Here is a 23,507-nt window from a genome sequence, read left to right as displayed (position 1 = left end):
TGGGCAGCCAAATGGCTCAGTTGGTTAGAGCACCTGCTCATAGCGTTAAGGTTGCTGGTTTGATTCCCACATGGAATGGTGGGCTGCATCCTCTGCAACTAGATTGAAAACGGCGACTGGACTTGGAGCTGAGCTGCGCCCTCCACAACTAGATTGAAAGACAACGACTTGGAGCTGATGGGTCCTGAAAAAAACCACACTGTTACCCAAGGGAAGGGAAGGGAAGGGAAGGGAGGGAGGGAGGGAGGGAGGGAGGAGGAGGGAGGGAGGGAGGGAGGAGGGAAGAAAAAAGGAAATTTGGATGGTAACTGAAAATTCTTAAAAAAAAAAAAAAAAAAAAGAGACAGATTGTGGAGAATTGATGTCAGTTCTTCCTTACATGTTTGGTAGAATTCACCAGTGAATTCTGGGTCTGGCGTTTTCTATTTTGGAAGATTATTAATTATTGATTCAGTTTCTTTATCAATATGGGCTTATTCAGATTACCTGTTTCTCCTTGTGTGAGTTTGGTTGATTTTGTCCTTTGAGGAATTGGTCCATTTAATCTAAGTTATCAAATCTGTGGACATAGAGCTATTCATAATGCTTTATCATTTTTTTAATGTTCATGGGATCAGTAGTGATGACCCTCCTTTCATATCTGATTTTAGTAATTTGTGCCTTCTCTCTTTTTTCATGGTTGGATTGGCTAGAGGTTTATCATTTGAATGGGCTTTTCAAATAACTAGTTTTTGGTTTCATTGATTTTTCTCTGTTAATTTCCTGTTTTCAACATCATTGATTTCTGCCATAACATTTTATTATTTTTCTTCATCTTCCTTTAGACTCAATTTGATCTCTCTAGTTTCCTAAGGTGGAAACTTGGATGATTACTCTTAGATCTTTCTTCTTTTCTAATACATACCTTCCATGTTATAAATTTACCTCTAATCACTGCTTTTGCTGAATCTCAGTTTCATTTTTCAGTTCAAAATATTTTAAAATTTCTCTTGAGATTTCTTTATCCTCTATGCCATTTAGAAGTATGTTGTTTAACATCCAAATATTTGGGGAATTTTCCAGCTATCTTTCCATTATTGATTTCTAGTTTAATTCCATTTTGTTTTGAGAGAATACTTTGTATGATTTCTATCCTTTTAACTATTTATTTATTTAATTTTAAATTGAAAACAATTCTTTTAAACTTCCCAAAGTATATTTTATGGCCCCGGATGTAGTCTATCTTGGTAATATCCCATGTGAGCTTGAGAAGAATGTATATTCTGTCATTGCATGAAGTATACTATAAATGTCAATTAGATCTAATTGATGGTGTTATTCAGTTCAACTATATCTTTACCGATTTTCTGATTGCTGGATCTGCCAATTACCAATAAAGGGGTGTTCAAGTCTCCAGTTCAAGTCTCCAACTGTATGAACAAATTTGTCTATTTTTCTTACAGTTCTATCAGTTTTTGCCTCACTGATTTTGACACTGTTGTTAGGCACAGATTGGTAGTTCTTGGAGGATTGGCCCCTTTATCATTTTATAATGACCCTTTTTAACTGTTATACTTTTTCTTGCTCTGAAGTCTGTTTTGTCTGAAATTAATGTAGCTGCTACAACTTTTCCTTGATTAGTGTTAACATGGTATATTTTTCTCTATCACCTTACTCTAATCTATTTCTGTCTTTGATGTAAAATGGGTTTTTTTTGTTTTTGTTTTTGTAAGCAACATAATAGTTTGCTGTATTTAGACCATGCTGTTTAAAAGTGACTGTTGGTATATCAGGTTAATATCTATTATATTTGTAATTGTTTTTATTGTTCTTTTCTTTGTTTCTTCCATTGCCATTGTCTTTCTGCCTTCTTTGACTTTATTTTTTAAAAAGATTTTTATTAAAAAATATGGCTAATATATAACATTATATCAGTTTCAGCTGTACACCATACTTGTTCAATATTATTCCTAAAGAAGTGATCACCATGAGTTCAGCAACCATTTGACACCACACCACTCTATCAACATTTTTTTCTATATTCCCTATGCTGTACATTACATCCCCATGGCTTATTTGTTTTATACCTGGTAATTTGAACCTCTTATTCCCCTTCACCTTTGTCCCCCCTTTTTAAATTTTTCAGTTACAGTTAACATTCAATATTATTTTGTATTAATATCAGGTATACAGCATAGTGGTTAAACATTTGTTTAATTTAAGAAGTGATCCTCTTGACTAGACTAGTACTCACCTGGCATGACACATAGCTGTTACCATATTATTGACTATATTCTCTATGCTTTACTTACATCCCATTGAGTATTTTGTAATTACCAATTTGTACTTCTTAATCCCTTCACCTTTTTCACCCTATCCCCCAACCCCCCGCCCATCTACCACCCCAATAAGTCTAATACCCATTTGACACCATACATAGTTATAATATTATTGGCTATATTCCTTATATGCTAGCATAAGGAATATAGTCAATAATATTATCATGCCAATATTATATTGCCATGACTACTGTGGAACAACCAATTTGTACTTCTTAATCCCACCCTGTTTCTCACCACCTCCCAATCCCTCTCCCATCTGGCAGCCATCAAAATGTTCTTTGTGTCTTTGAGTGTGTTTCTGTTTTGTTTGTTTGTTTTATTATTTAGACTCCACACATAAGTGAAATCATATTGCATCTGTCTTTCACTATCTGATGTACTCCACTCAGCACAGTACCCTCCAGGTCCATCCATGCCACTGCAGATAACAAGAACCCATTCCCTTCCATGGCCGAGCAATATTCCACTGTATATACATATATACCACCTTTATCCATTCTTCCATCAGCACCAGGCTGCCTCCACATCTTGGCCATTGTAAACTGCTGCAATGCTGCAATGAACATATGGATGCACATGTCCCCTCGAAGTAACGTTTGGGTTTCTTCAGACAAATACCCAGAAGTGGGATTACTGAGTCCTTCTTTGTTTCTTTTTATAGCCTTTGTTTTAAAGTTTATTCTGTCTGGTATAAGTATTGATACCCTCACTTTTTTTTTTTTCCATTTTCATGAAGTAACTTTTTTCATCCTTTTATTTTCAGTCTATGTGTGTCTTTCAACCTGAAATGAGTCTCTTATAGGCAGCATACATAAAGATTTTGTTTTCTTATCCATTCATCCACCACATGTTTTTGATCAAAGCATTTAATCCGATTACATTGAAACTAATTGGTAGATATGTAGCTATTGCCATTTTATTATTCATATTTTTAATTACTTTTTTGGCTTAAAGAAGTCCCTCTAACATTCCTTGTAATACTTGTTTGGTGATGATGAACTCCTTTAGCTTTTTCTTGTCTGGAAAACTCTTAATCCTTCAATTTTAAATGATAGTCTTGCAGAGTAGAGCAGTCTTGATTGTAGATCCTTGCTTTTCATCACTTTGAATATTTCCTATCAATCCCTTCTGGCTTGAAAAGTTTCTGGTGAGAAATCAGCTGATAATCTTATGGGAGCTCCCTTATAAGTTACCAGTTGCCTTTCCTTTGGGGCTTTTAGGATTCTCTTTGTCTTTAACCTTTGCCATTTTAACTAGAATGTGTTTTGGTTCATCTTGTTTGGGACTGTCCGTACTTTCTGGGTTTGTATGTCTATTTTCTTTGCCAGGTTAGGAAAGTTTTCAGGCACTATTTCTTCAAATAGGTTCTCAATCCCTTGCTTTCTCTTCTCCTTCTGGTACTCCTATGATGCGAATGTTGTTACATTTGATGTTATCCCAGAGGTCCCTTAAACTGTCCTCATTTTTTGGGAATCTTTTTTCTTTTTGCTGTTCTGATTGGATGTTTTTTGCTCCCTTGTCTTCCAAGTTGCTGATTCAGTCCTCTTTTTCATCTAGTCTGCTGCTAATTCCTTCTAGCGCATTCTCATTTCAATTATTGTATTCTTCACTTCTGACTGCTTGTTTTTTATGGTTTCTATGTCCTTTTTTATGCTTGCTATCTCTTTGTTGAAGTTCTCACTAAGTTCCTTGAGCATCCTTATAACCATTGTTTTGAACTCTGTCTCTAGTAGTTTGCTTGCTTCCATTTCGTTTAGTTCTTTCTCTGGAGTTTATTCCTGTTCTTTCATTTGGGATGTATTTATTTGTCTCCTCATTTTGACTGCTTCTCTGTGTTTGTTTCTATGTATTAGGTAGATCTACTATGTTTCCCAGTCTTGGCCTGGTGGCCTTATGTAGTAGGTATCCTATGGGGTCCTGGCACAGTCTCCTGGGTCACCTGCTGTGGATGCTCCAGGAATGTCCTTTGTGTGGGTTGTGTGTGTCCTGCTATTATAACTGAGTCTTGATTGCTATCAATGGGTTGGATTAATCCTTAGGCTGACTGGTTGTGGGGTTTGACCCCATCCACAGTTTATGGGATGCTGTGCAGGGCTCTTACCACACGGAATGCGATTTGCCCCAGCAGGTTCTTGTGCTTATTTATTTATTTATTTATTTATTTATTTATTTTACCCATCTTCTGCCTACTGCCCCCCCACCCACACTCAGGTTCAAGCCGTTGTTTCTCAGTCTAGCTGTGTAGGACACAGCTCCCTGGCCCATGCTGGTATTATGAGCTTTGTGCTCCCCACAGCTGAGACAGTCGGTGGCCAGTCATTGGTTGCCTGCTCACAGCAGCTCTCGCTGGCTGCAGGCCTCTCATGCTAGCTGTCAGCCGCTCATGGCAGCACATGGTAGCCCACAGCAGCTCATGGCAGCCCACAGAAGCCAACAGCAGCACATGGCAGCTCACACCAACCTCTACCTGCTCACGGCAGCCCAGTTCCAGGGAGAGCTGTTGTTCACAATCTTAGCTGTGGAGGGCGCAGCTCACTGGCCCATGTGGGAATCAAACCAGCGACCTTGGCATTAGGAGCATGGTTGGACCTCAGCAGGTCCAACCACTTGAGCCACCGGCTGGCCCTCTTGTGCTTATTGAGACTGCCCTTTGGCTGTGCCACATGTGGGGCTAATTGGGTGGTGCTCTGCTGTGGTCTGAAGCCAACCTCCAGGTATGTTGTTTCTGGGGTCTCATAAAAGGGGCTCTGGTGCAGGCCCAGGTCACCCACTACCTGTGATCAGCCAGGGACTACCTGGTAGGAGCTGCAAAACTACCTATGGTTGGTCACTGTCTGTGCTGGACTTGAAGGCATGTTGGAGAGGTCATGCTGTGAACTGAAGATGGCTGCCACCAGTATCAGGTCTGGGGTAGCTCCACAAAAAGCCGGAATACTCTAAGGCCTGCTGTCACCTGCCAGCTCCCGTAGGGTTCAGCTGCTGATAAAGCCTCACGCAGTACAGAGTTGGATGTGGCAGAGTTTCAGGGAGTCACTAGAGTGGGAAAACTTGTGGTCACCAGTTAATGTACACTCTGGTTTGGTGCCAGTGCTGAGCCTGGAGCTACTCAGCAAAAGTCTTATATTACAACAAGGCCAGTCACCATCTGCCTGGGGTCCACAGACTTCAATAGTTTTTTAAGAAAAAGGGCAATGTGGTTAGGGCTGGCTGCTCACCCAGAAAGTGCCTCTGCCATTGCGGTAGTTGAGTAGGGCAGGATCCCAGTGAGTCAGCAGGGTGGAGCTGTGGAACTCTCCAGACCAATCAGATTCAGATTTGGCTGGAGAGGGTGGGCTCGACAGAGGAAAGATGGCACCCGCCTGCCAGCTGCATGAGAGAAGGACCCCCACACGGGGAAAATGGCGACTGTCCTCCAGCTCTCATCCGAGACTACACACTCTAGTCTGTCCCCCGCATGCCTCAAATGCCCCCAAATCACCATCCCTCTGCCGGAGCCCAAGGTGAGCGCCTACAAGTGAGTGAGTCTGTACTCGCGCCCTTTAAGAGGACACGTGGGTTTCCCTGAAGACTTCCATCCACGTAGAAGGTCAGAATCCCCACTGTTTTTCACAGCCAGATGTTTTGGTGGCTCCTCTTCCCGGCACCAATACTCTAGGCTGGGGAATCTGGTGTGGAGATGAGGTTCCTTGCTCCTCCACGAGGGAACCTCTGTGGCCAAGATATCCCTCCCAGTTTTCATCTGCCAGAGGCTTGAGGCTAGCCCATTTCATGTCTCCACCCTTCCTACCAATCTTGACCATTCTTGATGTGGCTTTTTCTTTATATTCTTAGTTATAAAACTTGTGTTCGGCTAGACTTCAGATGGTTCTCCAGGTTGATTGTTCTATAATTTAGTTGTAGTTTTGATGTTTTCATGGGATGAGGCAAGCATGGCATTTATCTACTCTGCCATCCTGGATACCAGATCCTGCCTTCTCTGATTTTAATTGAGCATTTTAAATGGTTCCATTTTCTCTCCTCTCTTACCATATCATTTATACTTAAAAAGTATCATTGTTATTATTCTTTTGAACAAACTTATCTGTTAAATCAATTAAAAATAAAAAACTAAAAGATTTTACCTTCATTTATTGCTTCTCTAATGCTCTTGTTTTCTTATATAGATCCAAATTTCTGATCTATATTATTTCCTTTTCTCTGAAGAACTTCTTTTAACATTTCTTGTAAAGTCGATGTACTGGTGGCAAACTCCCTCAATTTTTTTCTGAGTATATCTTTATTTCTCCTTTACTTTTATAAAATAGCTCCTTGGATTCAGAATTCTTGGTGTTTTTTTCTTTCAGCACTTTAAATATTTCGTTCCTCTCTTATTGCTTGCATAGTTTCTGGGAATTCCAGTATAATTCTTATATATGTTTCTCTATAGGTAAGGGTTGCACCCCCCTTGCTTCTTTCAGAAATTTCTCATTGTCATTTTACTTTCTGTAGTTTGAATAATGTATGCCTAAGTGTAGTTTTTTGTTTTTAATATTTATTCTGGTTGGTGTTCTCTGAGATTCCTAGATCTGTGGTTTGGCTCTGTCATTTATTTTGGAATATTCTCAGACATTAAAACTTCTAATATTTTTTCTGTTCCTTTTTCCCTTTCCTCTTCTTCTAGTATGTATATTTTACACCTTTTGCCCTGCAATTCTTGGATATTCTGTTACTTTTTCAGTTTTTTCTCTTTGCTTTTTAGTTCGAGAAATTTCTACTAACACTTTTTCATGCTCACTGATTCTTTTCTTCCATGTCCAGTCTGCTGATGAATCCACCAAAGTAGTTCTTTGTTTCTGTTACAGTGCTTTTGGTTTCTAGCATTTCTTTTGATTCTTTCTTAGAGTTTCCATCTCTCTGCTTATATTACCCTCTTGTTCTTGCATGTTGTCCACTTTTTCCATTAAATGTCTTAGCATACTGACCATAATTATCATTATTTTTTAAAAATATTTTATTGGGGAATAGTGTGTACTTCCAGAACTTTTTTTTTTTCCAAGTCAAGTTGTTGCCCTTTCAATCCTAAATGTGGAGGGTGCCATTTCAACTTCAAGTTGTTGTCCTTTCAGTCTTAGTTGTGGAGGGTCACAGCTCAGCTCCAGGTCCAGTTGCCATTGCTAGTTGCAGGGGGCACAGCCCACCAACTGGCAACCTTGTGGTTGAGGGGATGCGCTCCAACCAACTGAGCCATCTGGGAGCTCAGTGGCAGCTCAGCTCAAGGTGCCATGTTCAATCTTAGTTGCAGGGGGAAGAGCCCACCATCCCTCGAGGAATTGAGCTGGCAAACCTTGTGGTTGAGAGCCCCTGGCCCATGTGGGAATCGAACCGGCAGCCTTCGGAGTTAGGAGCGTGGAGCTCTAACCGCCTGAGCCACTGGGCTGGCCCGACCATAATTATTTTAAATTCCTGATCTGATAATTCCAAAATCGTATGTAAGTGTGGTTCTGATACTTGGCTTTTCTCTTCAAGCTGTGTTTTTTTGTTGTTCTTGTTGTTTTGTTTTTTGCCTTTTAGGATGCCTTGTAATTTTGTATTGAGAGTCAGACATGACATATTAGGTAAAAGTAATTGAGGCAGAAACCTTTAGTGTAAGGTTTTATGCTTACCTGGCTAGGAATTAGGAGATGTTCACTTTTTGCTGTTGTTGTAGGTGTTCCTTGCCAGCCAATCTCTCTATCCCTCCTCATCACTCCTTGGGAAAACACTGTTCTGATTTTATCACCTTAAATTAGTTTTGCTCTCCTTGAACTCATATAAAAAGAATCATACAGCATTTGCTCTTTTATAGTATTAATATTTTTGTTAACATAATGTTTTTGAGATGTATCTGTATTGTTGTGTTTGTTGCTTTTTTATTACTAAATAATCAATATTCCATTATATGAATGAAACATAATTTGTTTATTCAATCTCCTGTTGATGGACTACTTGGGTGTTTTGTTTTAACTACCATGAATAAAATTGCCAGGATTGGGTTCCCTGGTAAACAAATTCTAAATTGAAGATTTGTCTCCATAAAGATTGCAACAGGTGCTCTTAGAATCAATATTTATGGGGGAATGATGAAAGCCAGACTGGGTAGAAGGAAAAATTGAACTGCAACACAGCTGAAGCTGGGTTGCCCCATCAGAGTTGCCTTCTGTATTAGTTATCAATTGCTACAGAACAAATAACCCCCAAACTTAGTGGCTTAAAATAATGATCATTTATTATCCTTCACGGCTTTTCTGGGTCCAGAATTTTGAAGCAGCATGCCTGGGTAGTTCTGAGTGAGGATCTCTTATGAAGTTACCCTCAGATGGTTGTTGGAGTGGGGTCATCTTAAGTTTCTTCACTCATATGTGGTGTCTGGCTCAAAAGTTGAACAGTTGAAACTCTTCATGCCTCTCTCTGTGTGTCTCTGTGTAGTTTCCCCCCTTGATATCTCCAGCATTGAGGCTTCAAAGTAACCAGGTTTCTCACGTTACCTGTAGGCTCAAGTCTCCCAAGCCATATATTCTAAGTGAGAGAGAGCCAGGTGGAAGCCAAATCACCTTTCATTATCTGGCTGGGAAGTCACAGAACACCATTTCTCCCACTCTGTTGGCTGAGGCAGATACAAAACTCCATTTGATTCCCGGAGATAGAACATCAACCTCACCTTGCAATGAGAAGTGTCATCATCATATTATAAGAAGAGTGAGATGGGATACGTAGTGCAGCTATCTTTGGATAATACACTTCTTGAGGTATAGAGGCTGGAGCATGAGCCTTTATTTCCTGGCATTGACCAACTATGGCATGCATCATAGGATCTTGGATGAGATGACGCTTTAGTTGAGTTTGTTTCTACAATAGGACTCAGCTAAGTGTTCTCAGTTGCCAACATTCTCAAAAGCTGGAGGAATGAATGGTTCAGTCCTAAAGGGGAGGTTCCAGGTGTCATATAATAACATCCACAACAGATGTTAGTAACATTCTGGTACTAGTCTCTTTTTGGATGTATATTTCCATTTATTTTGCATACTTATCTAGAAATGGAGTTTCTGTGTCATAGGTAGGTGTATCTTTAGCTTTGTAAGAATTTGCCACACAGCCTTCCAAAATGGTTGGACCATTTGAAATTCCTAGTAGCAAATTGCTAGAGTTCCAGTTGTTCCACATACTCAGCAACATTTGGCATCATTGGTTTTGTAATTGTAGCCATTCTAGTGGGGTATGAAATGATATTTCATTGTGGTTTTAATTTGCATTAGTCCAATGACTAAGATGCGGAGCATTTTCATGTGCTTAGTGCCGTCTATATACCTTTTTTCATGAAATGTCTATTTAAGTCTTTTACCCAATTTTAAAAGTGGCCTGTTTGTATTCTTCCAAGTAATGTATATTTTTTTACAATTTACAATTCTAATTTACAATTAGATTTACAATTCTAGTTTATACTTATGGATACATTTCCTTTGTCAGGTAGATAGATAGATAGATAGGTAGATAGATAAATAGATAGATAGATATTATATATATATATATTATCTATCTACCTATCTATTTATCTATCTATCTAATATTTTCTCCTGATCTGTGGCTTCCATTTTTATTTTCTTAACAGTGTCTTTTGATGAGCAGTAGTTTTTAGTTTTGATTAAGTCCAAGGCATAAATATTTTCTTTAATGTTTAGTACTTTCTGTGTTCTCTTTAAAAAAAAAAATTGTCTTTCCCAAAGTGGCAATATACTCCTATATTTTCTTAGAGAAGCTTGATAGTTTTAGCTTTTATATCTATGGTCCATCTCAAATTGAATTTTGAGTGTGATATTTTTACCCAGTTAGTCCAACACCATTTGTTGAAAAATCTTTCCTTTTCCAATTGAATTGCCTTGGCGTATTTTTTTTTTTTTTTCAAAAAAATCAACTGACTGATTATGTTATGTTATGTTATTTATTTATTTATTTATTATTTATTTATTTTTCATTGGGGACTATTGGGGAACAGTGTGTTTTTCCAGGACCTATCATTCGTTGTCCTTCAATCTAGTGGAGGGTGCAGCTCAGCTCCAAGTCCAGTTGCCGTTTTCAATCTTTAGTTGCAAAGGGCGCAGCCCACCATCCCATGTGGGAATTGAACTGGCAACCTTTGTTGTTGAGAGCTCACACTCTAACCAACTGAGCCATCTGACCGCCCTGACTGGGTATGTTTTATCTATTTCTAAATCCTTAATTCTATTCCATTGATGTATTTGTCTGTCTTTATGCTGATCTCATACTCTCTTGGTTGCTATAGCTGTATAATGAGTCATAAAAATAGTCGTGTGAGCTATCCAAATCTGTTCTTTTAAAAGTTTGCTTCAGCATCTCTAGGTATTTTATATTGCCATAAGATTTTTAAATAACTTTGTAAATTTCTACAGAAAAAAGTGTTTTGTTTCTGGATTTTTAGCTGTATCATTTTGGGGGAAATAGTCACCTTAACAACTTTGAGTCTTCCATACATACATGGTATATATCTCCATTTATTTAGATTTTTAAAAATTTCTCTTAATAACGAGGTCTTGCACATATTTTGTTAAATTTATTTCCAAAAAGTTGATAAATTTTATGGTAATTTCAATGGAAATTATTTTATAGTTTCATTTTCCAATCATTTGCTGCTAATACATGGAAATAATGTTTTCGTATATATTTTGTATCATGCAACCTTGCTAAATTCACTTATCAATTCAAGTAGCTCTCTTCAAGACACCTTAGGATTTTCAACATAGATGATGATGTCATCGTCAATAAAAGATAATTCTATTTCTTCCTTAAGTTTATGTTCTTTATTTCCTCTTCTCTTCTCTTCTCTTCTCTTCTCTTCTCTTCTCTTCTCTTCTCTTCTCTTCTCTTCTCTTCTCTTCTCTTCTCTTCTCTTCCTTCCTTTCTTTCTTCTTTCTTTTTTTGCCTATAACCCTGGCTAGCATCTTCAGTACAATATTAAATAAAAGTGGTTGGATCAATTATATGAAACTTTTTTCTATCATTCTTGGGGAGGACGCATTCACTATTACACTATTTAGTATGATATTATTGGGTGGTTCTATGCAGATTAATCTTATCAGTTTGAAAATGTTTCCTTTCATTCCCTGTTTGCAGAGAGTTAAAAAAATGTCAGATGCTTTTTGTTCCATGAACCTATTGAAATTTATTATTAAATTATTAAAAACATATGGTTTTCCCCTTTTATTCTCTCATATGGTGAATTAAATTAATTAATTTTCTATTGTTAAACCAACCGTACACTCCTGGGATACATCTCACTTGGTCGTGGTGCAATATTGGTTTTATATATTCCTGGATTTGATTTGCTACTATTTTAAAAGGACTTTTGCATCTGTATAAATGAGGTTTATTGGTATGTAATTTTCTTTTTATGTCTTTCTCATATTTTGGTATCAGGGTTGTCCTGGGATTATGAAATGATTTGGGAAGTTTCCTCCTTTCTCTGTTTTCTGAAAGAGTTTGTATAATTGATGTTATTTGTTCCCTAATTCACTAGTAAAATTCTCTGGGTCAGTAGTTGATTGCTTTCCGGATTTTTTCCTTATCTCTGAGTTTCAGCAGTTTGATGATGATGTGTCTAAGTGTGGTTTTCGTCATATTTATTTTGCTCGTGCTTTACTGAGTTTCTTGGATCTATAGTTTAAAATTAATTAAATTTGAAAAATCTTGACCATTATTTCTTCAGATATTTTATCTGCCCTATTCCACCTCTTCTCCCTTCTGGGAATCCAATTGCATATATGTTAGACTGCTTGAAGTTGTCCCACATGTCCCTGAAGCTGTGTTTTTTAAAAAACGTTTTTTCCCTAGATTTGAGAAGAATTCACACACACACTTTGAAACTTTCTTCCATATGGCTTCCTCCATTCTGTAATATCTCCCTTCAATTTCCAGTTGTTGTGGTAGCCCCAAACAGGTTTCTTTCACACCTTAACTCATTAAGACTGTGGCTTTCTGCTGGAGTGTCAGCCACCCTTACTATATCGACTGGGTAGTGTCCTTATTGGAAAGACTGTATAAACTTGGAATGCATTTCAGTTTCTATCTGCTTTTTATTGCTGTCCAATGTCTTTTAGCAGTTTGTCTGTTTTACTTTTGTCCAGAGTTTAAAATTACTATCTATAGGAGTATTAATATGGTACAATGTACTCCATCATTATTGGAAATGAAACTCTTCCTGCCCATGTTCTTAAGCTTAGTTAATTTGGTCAACATCCACCTTGTCTTCAAATTTAGAGACTCCAGTGTCTGCAACTCAAAATAACCAGATACTAGATCCTAATAATCCTGTCTCAGGTATGCTTCCTGAATCTAATGACTCCTAACTTTCTTAGAGCTACTGCTTTATGAGGTCTGACAATTAAATTCGTGAACTTGCCAAAATGTGCTTACATTGGCAGCACTGTATAAAGAGCTCAGCAAGGTTTTATAATCTTGGTATATCAGTATCTCACAGCTATGTTCATATCGAGGTGTGGCAGTGTCTTGCTGAGCGGTGTTCATTATTGTTACGTGTTTTTGTGTGCCATTTTGAGAATGTCTGACCTTGAATTAGAGCAATGAAAAAATATTACATTTTTTGTTAAACTTGGCAAAGAGTGGAAGTGAAATGAGTCCAACTTGTTAGTCCAAGTTTATTGGGGATGATGCGATGAAGAAGACGGCAGTGTACAAATGGCTTAAATGTTTTTATGAGGGGAGAGAATGCGTCACTGATGAAGAGAGGTCAGGGTGGTCAGTAACGAGTAGAACTCATTGCAATGATGAAAACATTGTAAAAATTTGGTGAATTGTGTGTCAAAATCATCAGCTGACTGTGAGAAACATAGCAGACCAAGTAAATGTCGATAGAGAAACAGTTAGGAAAATCTTAACTGAAAATCTTGGCATGGGAAAGGTGTGTGCAAAAATGGTACTGAAGAAGTGCACTGATGAACAAAAGCGAAGAGAGTCAAAGTTTGCCAAGACCTTTCAGAGAGGCAAGATGATGTTTTGGGCCATGTTATCACTTGTGCTGAAACATGGGTGTACCAATACGACCCTAAAGCAAAGCGTCAAAGTGCACTATGGAAGTCAGCCAATTCTCCACGATCAAAAAAGTTCCGTCAATCTAAATCAAGAGTCAAAACTATGTTGCTAACCTTTTTTTAAATATCAGAGGAATTATTCATTATAAATTTGTACCAACTGGAGACACAGTTAACCAAGTTTACTATTTGGAAGTGCTGAAAAGGCTGCATGAAAAAGTTAGATGAAAATGACCTGAACTTTTCCCCAACAGTTCATGGCTCTTGCATCACAGCAATGCACTAACTTACATTGACACTGTCTGTGAGGGAGTTTTTAGCCAGTAAACAAATAACTGTATTGGAACACCCTCCCGATTCACATGATCTGGCCCCCAATGACTTCCTTCTTCACCCAAAGATAAAGGAAATGTTGAAGACATTTTGATGACATTCAGGACATCAAGCATAATATGACAACAGCTCTAATGGCCGTTCCAGAAAAAGAGTTCCAAAATTGCTTTGAAGGGTGGCCTAGGCGCTGGTGTAGGTGCATAGCTTCTCAAGGGGAGTTCTCCGAAGGTGACCATAGTGATATTCAGCAATGAGGTATGTAGTAGTTTTTCTAGGATGAATGCGTGAACTTAATTGTCAGACCTTGTAGATTTGATCCTTGTTTAACTGGTCTTACTTGCCTCTTAGCCTCCGTCACTTCCCATATTGCTTGAGGTTTCTTCTTAAAAAACGTTCTTTATTCTGTTGATCACTTGTTTCAAGACTTCTCTAGGCTCCTCCAGGATTAAATCTCCTTGGTGTGGTCTATAAACCACTCAAAATCCATTCTATGTCTTGCTATTGCTCTACACAGAAACTGTGCTTCTGATATATTAAGCTTTTCTCTGTTCCTTGGACACATCAGAACTTTCCATGTCTTTGTGATTTAGTGCTTTGTATCCTGACTACTTGGGCCATCCATTTGTATTTGACTTTTCTAGGTTTAGTCTTAAAATTCAATTCAAATATTACCTCTTCTGGAAAGTCTTCCCTGGATAGGTTACATCTCTCTTCTACATGCCTACAGGACTTATAAATTTGTGTATTGACTTGGTTGGTCTGCCTATCTATCTGTCTGTCTGTCTGTCTATCTATCATCTATCTATCTATCTATCTATCTATCTATCTATCTATCTATCTATCTATCTATCTATCTATCTATCTATCTAATCTCCTGTTTCCCTCAGTAGATTTTAATCTCTTTGTTCAAGGTGTTGTGTCTTTCAGTATGTTTTTTTGGTACCTCTAACATTGTACATCCTGTATAGATTCTCAATGTATATTTTTATTGATGATGATATTACAAAGAATATTTCCCAGGAATGACACTCAAATTAATAATTTTACATATGGAAATTAAAGGCCACAGACCCCAAAGGAGAAGCTAATCAGCCAATTCATATCCTATTCTGTTATTTATTGTTTTTTTAGGAAAACCTCCCCCCTCATCAAGCATCATTACAGGGATCTGCAGCAATGGTGGGACCTGGGAAAACGGCAGATGCATTTGTCCAGAAGAGTGGACAGGACTGAGATGTACAAGGGGTAAGCTTCTTGGGATAAAACTAGGGTGTGAATTTTAGGTGACTGTTGTGTTAATAAGAACAGCAGCAAAGTTTCTTGAAGCTTTTGTTAATGATTCTAGTAACAATGGCCATAATGATGATGGCTTTAAGATGTATTTATTAGCTCAGTAGCAAAAAATGAGTTTTCTTCTTGGGCTATTTATCTATATGTTCAATAAATCTTGTCTGTTTCCCAACTATCAAGTTTCTCTGTATATTCATCATTGCTTTTCCTTCAGGTTGCAGTGTCTAACACAGGATAATTGGTGATATGATTTTCTTGGTGATATGATTACCTTTCAATTGGTAATATGCCATATTACCCCATTTCAAATATAATTATAACGTACTCAATACTTTTGAAATCAAGAGGTAGCTTTCTTTCCAAGTATATACTTAGATGAAGTTTTTGTCTTTTCTTACTTTTTCTTGGAGTGATCTTATTAATTTAGTGGTTTGATTTCAATCGATGGTATCTCAGAATCAAAGTTTAAAGCCAGTTCATGATCTGCAGTGTGCTTCTCAGCATCCTGCAAGCTTCATGCTGCCTGCTTAGGCATCAGAGCCCCAGAAGCACAGTCCTATCATTCACTGTACTCCTACCAGCCAGAATATCCCACATACCCATGATGTCTACCTTTTTGCTTTGACCCACATCCTTATGATGCCCTTTGCCACTGTAGGATCTATATTTTTAATTTTCAAGATTTCAACTAATCTGATACACTATCCTTGCTGATGTATTAGTAACCACATCCCACCTCTACCAAGTTATATATTGTGTGCATTTTAACTGGAAACTATTACTTAACACACTAGTTATTCTAATGGTAGTAACTTAACCAGATAAGAAAGTATGGCATTGCTGGTGAGTCCTATAAGCTTTCTATTACCCTCCAAGTGATCCTGGAAAGGTTTTGAACTTTGACTTTTATCTGGTTTGAAATTTGAAAAAGAAAAGTATAATGTATGATGAAAAAAATTTTTTTCTTTTCATTATAGCTAATTTCTGTGAAAACGGTACCTATGGAAATTTTAGTTTTGCCAGAATTCCAGTGGGAAGATATGTATCTTCCTTGCAAAAATGTGGCAACAACACTCTAAATGGTATGTGCTTTTCCAAACATCTCCTCTGTTTAGTCATATGAATCACTCCGCTGGCTCACACCTATCATCCCTCCAACTAGTATTAAGTCCCTGGAAGAGGCATCAGAGAAGGTTTTGTGGAAAGGTTTGGCTCCCTTTCATGACGCCAATGTTTAATGTTTAGGGTGCTACCTCACATAATTCTAATTTCTCTGAAGATATTAATATGGATCAGTTTTAAATTCCTTTTAATACTTCTTTGATTGGTTTATTTTTACAGCTTACTCTGTCTCCTGGAGTTTGATCAGGTTTACATCTGCTCTTTAAGTTACATAATTTGTCTCAATTAAAAAAAATAGCTAAACTATAGACTTATACCATATCTGGTTTCAAACTTCATATTTCTAGATAGAGATGCACAATTAAGTCTGTCCTCAGCTGGGAGTTCTTCTTCTCCATGGTCCTTTTAGATATCCATCTTGGAACATTCTCTATCTTTATCATACCTTTCTTGAAACATGACAATCTTGCTTGCATAGAGACATTCCAAGAATAAAGGAGCAAATAACATTTTATATTTCTAATATGCTCCCTAATGATATCCAGGATTTTGGTGATTTATTTGATTTCAATGGCACGTTGTGTAACATCTTCTGAGAGTTGCCTTTAGAAATTCGTAGCTCTCTTTCCTGACAGCTTACAGCCCATGAAGTCATATGATTTTCCCTAAATGTTTACCTGTCTTTTACTTGCATCAGACTTTCATTTGACCAATGCTCCTAAGTCTCACATCTTTCTGCAGGTTATCATCCATTTCCTGCAGAACCGGATACCTCAGTAACACAGCCAATTCTAGATCATTTATGAAAATGTTGGATAGGACTTCTGTTAGTAATGGCCCTGGGGAGAATTTAACATTTTATTTAGATATTTATTTTTGTGTATATCAAGGGCTCTTTGAAGCACTAAATAATGTACTGCTCTTCCCTATGTTCTTTTTCACCTTATTTATTCTAAGCGATTATGTAGACTGGCATTCCATTTGCAGAATCCAAATTGCTTCTGCCGACATACATCATTCTTACTCAAATATTTATGATAGATACTATTCTTTACATAAGTACTTCCAGCTTCTTGATTAAAAGCTCAGAAGGTAAAAATGGGGCTTTATCTGTACTGTACTTATGTCTTATACTTGTATGGTATGTCCATGGATACTTATTATCTTAATTTTTATATGTCTTGTATGTCTTAAGTATTTCATAATAATTTATAAAACAGAGAGAGCTACAAAAGAAAAAAAACAAACAAACAACTGTGTGCTACTGAATCAGGGAGAGTAAAAATATCAGCAATATACCCCTCAAGGGCTATCAGACTTGCTTGATGTATATTATTTTCTGGGGGGAGGACAAGAGAAACACTATCTTTCAATTGGTTATTTATTTTCTTTTCTGAGCTACTATTATGAACATATTTATTATATGTACCCTTGAATTTCAGATTAAGCCCTTAAGATAACTTTAAAGATATAGATTTCAACTATTGGCAAATTTGCTTTTGGTTTTACATTAGGAATTACTTCCAATTATTCAATTTTATACAGCAAATGATAAAAATACTTTTCAATGATTTTGAGTGGATAGATATAGATGAAAACATGCATTTCAAATATGGCTGCTTAAAAAATAAAATCCTATATATATGTTTGAAATTTTCATTATGTGATAGTAGAGAGGTGGAGCCATCATATAAGTTCAGATGAATTTAACCTTCTACCTTAAATGTTGCAGTTTTTCAGATGTTCTAGTTGTTCCCCAAAAACCAGCTGCCCAAAGCTGGTCCTGAGGAAAGTTTGATCTTCTGACCAGTTATCCCTCTAATGACAGCTGGAGATGATTGCATCTATTAGCAGCCTCTTAAGTATTGGCCACACGAGGAGACTGAGTAAGGGAAGCTCAGGTGACAATCTTAGGAAATAAACCCAATGATTCAACAAATGTTTACTGAGAGCCAACCAAGTAGCAAATAGATACTGCAATATGATAGAACTCTTTGCCTTTCTGGTGTTACCCAGATTTGGATAATAAAGGAAATATCAACTTATAATTCAATATCTAGTAGGAATTTTCAAATTGTTTCTGTTCCCTCAGCCTAGTATTCCTTCATCACATCCAATCCAAATCCCTGTCCTTTGTTGTTGGAAGGCAAATCTTCCGTGCAGACTTCAAAGGAAGGAAGTACATAGTCAACCGGTCTTTTGAATTCCAGACTTAAAAATCAAGACAAGTGGTAGTGGTATCTGCCTAAAATATTCTTGTAGTAACTGTCTGATTCACTTTTCTACTGCTGCACATCAAACCACCTCAAACTTAGTGGCTTTAAATAATAATGATCTAGATTTTTCAGTTTTGCGGGTTGACTCTGGCAGCTAGACTTACTGGAAGGTCAACAACGACATCACTCACATGAGGCATTGGTGCTGGCTGTTGGCCAGAGGACATTAGTTGTCCTCGATATGGCCTCTCATCCTCCGGTAGATTAAACCACTTCCTGTGGGGACAGAGTCCCAGAGAGCAGTTTCCAGGCTCTTGGCCTCACATGGAAAAGTGCTGGCTTGGGCAGTAGATGGCCATCAGCTGTAACTGGTTGGCCATCAGCTGTTACTGGTTAGCCATTAGCCACTAATATAACTGCCATGGCTGCGGTAGCAAGAGTGGATTGCAGTTAGCGAGTGAGGTTGGTTGGCAGAGAAGCGGAGGGCAGATTGTAGATTGTGTGGCTCCTGCTTCCTATGTCTCCAGCCCAGCCACCAGCGAGAATATAGTGGTATGAACCCCCAATCTATGGCTCCGTTGGTGGTCCTTTTTGGCCTCACCATGTCCTGCATTCTTGTGTGGGGAGTGGTAGCTGAGACCCCGCATGACACCCTGCGTGACACACTTCCTTATATGACAGTCTCAGGATAGCATTCCAAGCAGGTAAAGGCCAAAACTCCAAGGCTTCTTGAGGCCTAGGTATGGGACTCACACAGTATCATTTCTACAACATTCTGTTCATCAAAGCAAGTTATGAGGCCAGCCTAGATTGAGGAAGTAGAGGAACAGACTTCCACCTCTTGATGGGAGGAGCAGCAAAATCACACTGTGAAAGAGACATGTATACAGGAACAGGCAGTTACTGTGGCCATCTTTGCAAACACTGTCTTTTCTTTTTTCTTTTCATGAAAGCGGGCAATCCAATAGCAACCGCGCTGTGTGATCATACTGAAAATGGAATGATACAATTACAAAATGTGACAGTAGGAAATTGCAATGAAAATCTGCAAACCCTGGAAAATCAGGTATGCCATATGGTCCACGTGGCGATGGGCAACTAGAAAAAACCTGATGGCTAAATCAATGCTTTTTAAAACTCTCCAATTAGAAATAACAAAAACTAGTACTAAAATCATTTTTTTTTAAGTTGATATCTGTTTGTGAAAAAGGACAGTTAGACATGTTGGTTCGGCAAATTTCAGCATTATCACAAGCTATGACCAAGGACTTTTTGAGACAGGAAACTCCAGAACCTGATGGTAATCTCAAGGCTGTATCCACGAGCAGGTGAAATAGGAAGTAAGCTGAGCAGATGTTTTTTTCATGCAGATTAAATTATTTTGACTAAGGATATACCCAAATGCAGATACATGGAATTGCTAACATCTGGGGCTAAACAAAGGGAGGAAGAGGAAACTTTATGTGGTCCTTCTAGGTGCTGGGCACATTACATACGTTATCTCATTTAGTCTTTATAGGACTTATGTGAGTTAGATGTTTTTCCCGTGTTATAGATAATTATAGCAAATGGCACGGATTATTGAGCACTGACTGCATGCTAAACACTGCGGAACAGTTTATATACGTTATTTTATCATATGTAATTCTTATAGCAACTCTATAGATAGGTTTTAAGGTATCCATTTTATAAATGAGGAAACTGGTTCTAAGAGGTACAGTGTTTTGCCCAGGAACCACAGCCAAAAAGGGATGGGGTGGCTCTTGATTTTAAAATCCACACTGTACCACACTGGTTCCCTAATTACAGATGGGCTGGGATGGGGGTGGGAGTGGGGATGGTAGCGGTGTGTGGAGGTGGCTGCCAACCACGTAGGTTGTACTAATCACACAGATGTCGTTTTTTGGAATCTGACAAGCCAGTGTTTGACTATTAGCCCTGCCACTTCCAAGGTGCGTGAAGTTTGGTGAGGTCCTTTCCCTCTCCAAGGCTTTAAATAGGGATGAGGATGCTCAAGTCACAATGTTGTTTTGCATATTAAATGTGATAATACCTGTAAAACATTTAGCAAAGTGCTTAGGATGTAGCAGTGACCTGGCTATTCAATGAGAACATTGTTTCTATCTATTAATTGGATATTGTTTCCCATTCTTTCCCAAGCTTGAATAGCCTGTAACCTTGGTTTGATTTTTGAAATGATACTGCCATCTAGTGAAAACTGAGCCCTACACACACGCACACACTGACCCTCAGCTCCACTAAAGATAATATGGTGCACAACACATAGCCCAGGGGCCAGTTGGTACCTGGGGAAGTTGTCAAGCTCGGTCTTTCCCAAACTATTTGAGCTGAAAAGCTAGTTTTTAAAATTTCCAACCCATTGCAGACCAATGATCTGGTAAAATGCAATAAAAATGAATTACTTGGAAAATGAAATGAAAAAAATACATACTAAACAAACCCATTAAAATTATTAGCTTCAATAACATAGAATTGTTATCTAAGTTTACAATTGTTATATAAGTTATACAAGGAAAGAAACAAACATGAAAAATCGGGCGAATGTGATGTTCAGGAGATTGAGGCTCAACTAAATTCCGATTTGTTCATTTGCAGTTGCTTGCAAAGTGTTTAGACATAGTTGTGTAAAGTTAGTTTTTGTTTTATTTGAACAGATAGACAATATCACACACTCGTCTTCAAGTATTTCTAAAGAAGCCCAGGTCTTAACATCTGATGCCAGTAAATTAACTCCTGACAACGTCACTTCTGCTGCTAAAGTGGTTGGACAAATCTTCAACGAATCCAGAAAAGCTTCACCTGAGGTAAAACTCACAAGGTTTTTAAAAAGGGGAGGGAAAGAAAGTCATCCCAAACTCCATTCCTTATTCCATGAGATGGACTTGGGCATGGTTTAGGTTGCTAAAAACCATGTTGTAGAGCATGCGTTCTGTGAAATGCTCAAAGAAACAAACAAGGGCTCCTTGTCCAAATAGTCTCTTTCAGGAGAATCACAATGATCATTATCATGTTAAATCTGGAATAAAAAAAAATCTATTTTTCCTTATTAATATATTTACCAACTGCCTTTGACCTCAGCATCCCTATTCAATTCCAAGTAACTAGTTCTAAGAAACTCACTTTGGAACATGCTATTTTAAACTCTGATCTCTTTCTGCTAATTTGAATTTGAATTTTGGCTTTCCAAAACCCTGTAAGCCTAGTTTACATTTTTGATATTATAACCTTTTCCTAGTTTGCATTTCTGATATTATAACCTGTTAAACTCTTGTACCTGAAAACAAGAACTACAGTCAACAGTAAACGTTTACCAATTGGCACAGCTTGAGTTCTGGTCAAACTGGGCTGTAAACCACCAATACAGACTGACTTCATGTCTACCAACTGAATCTCAGCATGGCCTAAAAATATCTACCCCTTTCTTCTGTTCCCTTTACATGTCTAATTTCAAAAAATAGTTTTATGTTACTCTAGGTCTTTTGGGAAGTAAGTGGGATTAACATCACAAGTTAATAAAAATAGAATTGAAAGACAAAAAATAATGATCATCAAATGTAGAATTTATGTTTCTTTATTTGTTTGCCTCGTTCCTTTGTTGCTTCACTTTTACACTTGAAACCTATGTAATTTTACTAATCATTGTCACCCAAATAAATAATAAAAAAATGTGGAATTTATGGAAGGATTAGCCAGTAAAGACAGAAGGGTATCAATACCCCAAAAAAGGGCAGTAAAACAGTAACCAAATGACAAGAGATCCTTTCTGATGTACTCCTGATTTTTTAATTATAAGACTAGAAATAATTTTATTAAGTCTAATAGTTACTAAGTATAACTAACAAATTATATTCAGTATTGTGGGCTGTAACATTTTGACAATCAGAGCCCTGCACTCATCTTATTTCATTTCTGCTTTTGTATCCACCCATCTGTTTTTGTGTTCTTGGGAGTGGGGCAGAGACTCTGTGAAAGACCTTGCTATGAGGCCATATTCAGAGACCTAAGCTGTCTAACTGACTTCCTCAATTTATATTTTCACTGTGCCTTATTTTTATTCTCTCTGCCATCTTATGTAGAAAAAAAAGCTTTTAATTCTGAAAAATACTTGCCTCTAGGTTGCCACCATACCAGTAGTACCACTGGATATGATAATAATTCATGATAACATTGGTCATGATTTATGTCCTCTATAACCTTTGGTGTCTTCTTCCTGGCAGGCAAAACTTGTTGCTGTAACCACAGTGAGTCAACTTCTAGATGCCAGTGAAGAGGTTTTTGAAAGAGCTGCTGCTGCTGCTGATAATACCCTTGAAACGTAAGCACAATTTCAATTTGAAAGAAAACCTGACAAAGTGCTGTTTACTTTCCTAGGTTAAAGCATTAACAGATATGTCTTTATTTCTCTCACGGATGCACTAGCTGGCTGATTCCTCTGGAATTAAGACGGAAACCTTGACTTTCTACCTGATCTTCAGTTAGTGGATGGAGTGGTGTATGTTAACTCCTACTTCCAAGCGTGGCCATAGATAGAGAGTAACTGGCATGATTTAGATTAGCACTTGTTTTCCCAGTCTTAGTTTGATATGCCTACCTTTCCCGGGCAGGAATTCCCTCCCGTTCTCAGGAATCTTTTTCACTTTCCCATTCCCAAATCCTGAAATATAAACTGTTTTCTGTTCTCCACGATGAATCGTTTCCACAGAGTGATGGCCAATACTACCAACCACCTGGGTTCAAGGAGCCGATTTTCCCAATTTCCTGACCAACTTTTCTCAGGATTCGGGAACAGGAAAGAGAAAAAAATTCACGAGAACAGTTGGGAATTCCCACCTGGAAACCCTAGATATGCACATGGGGCAACCTGCATACACAGCAGAAGCTTTTCAAACTCCTTTCTCAATTCACAGAGCTGCAAATAACAACATCACTTTGCAAGACATGGTGGTAGCCCCTACTCACAACTCAGTTCTCCCCAAGATCCTGGTATATTTTGATTAAGTTTTCTTTAGCTTCCCCAAGGCTATACTGAACAATGACAAAAAGGATCCAACTCTACCTGCATTCTCTTTTCTTGAGTTCTATGTTTCAGATAACTTTTGGTTGTATATTTATACTAAAACTCATGT

General features: G+C 37.8%; 1 protein-coding gene across 1 annotated transcript in view; it reads left to right on the top strand.

The window, feature by feature from the left end:
* Window positions 1–23,507, top strand: part of ADGRG7 (adhesion G protein-coupled receptor G7) — a 73,463-nt gene that overhangs the window by 8,611 nt on the left and 41,345 nt on the right. Inside the window, exons 2-6 of the mRNA XM_019756477.2 lie at window positions 14,864–14,977; window positions 16,000–16,104; window positions 19,314–19,426; window positions 21,036–21,185; window positions 22,599–22,696. Of these exons, the coding sequence (XP_019612036.2) occupies window positions 14,864–14,977; window positions 16,000–16,104; window positions 19,314–19,426; window positions 21,036–21,185; window positions 22,599–22,696 (580 nt within the window). The remainder of the gene's footprint in view (window positions 1–14,863; window positions 14,978–15,999; window positions 16,105–19,313; window positions 19,427–21,035; window positions 21,186–22,598; window positions 22,697–23,507) is intronic.

The sequence above is a fragment of the Rhinolophus sinicus genome, linkage group LG01 (assembly GCF_036562045.2).
Source record: "Rhinolophus sinicus isolate RSC01 linkage group LG01, ASM3656204v1, whole genome shotgun sequence".
Lineage (NCBI taxonomy): Eukaryota > Metazoa > Chordata > Mammalia > Chiroptera > Rhinolophidae > Rhinolophus > Rhinolophus sinicus.
Note: the sequence above shows the minus strand (reverse complement) of the source record. Positions and strands in the feature narration are given on the sequence as shown.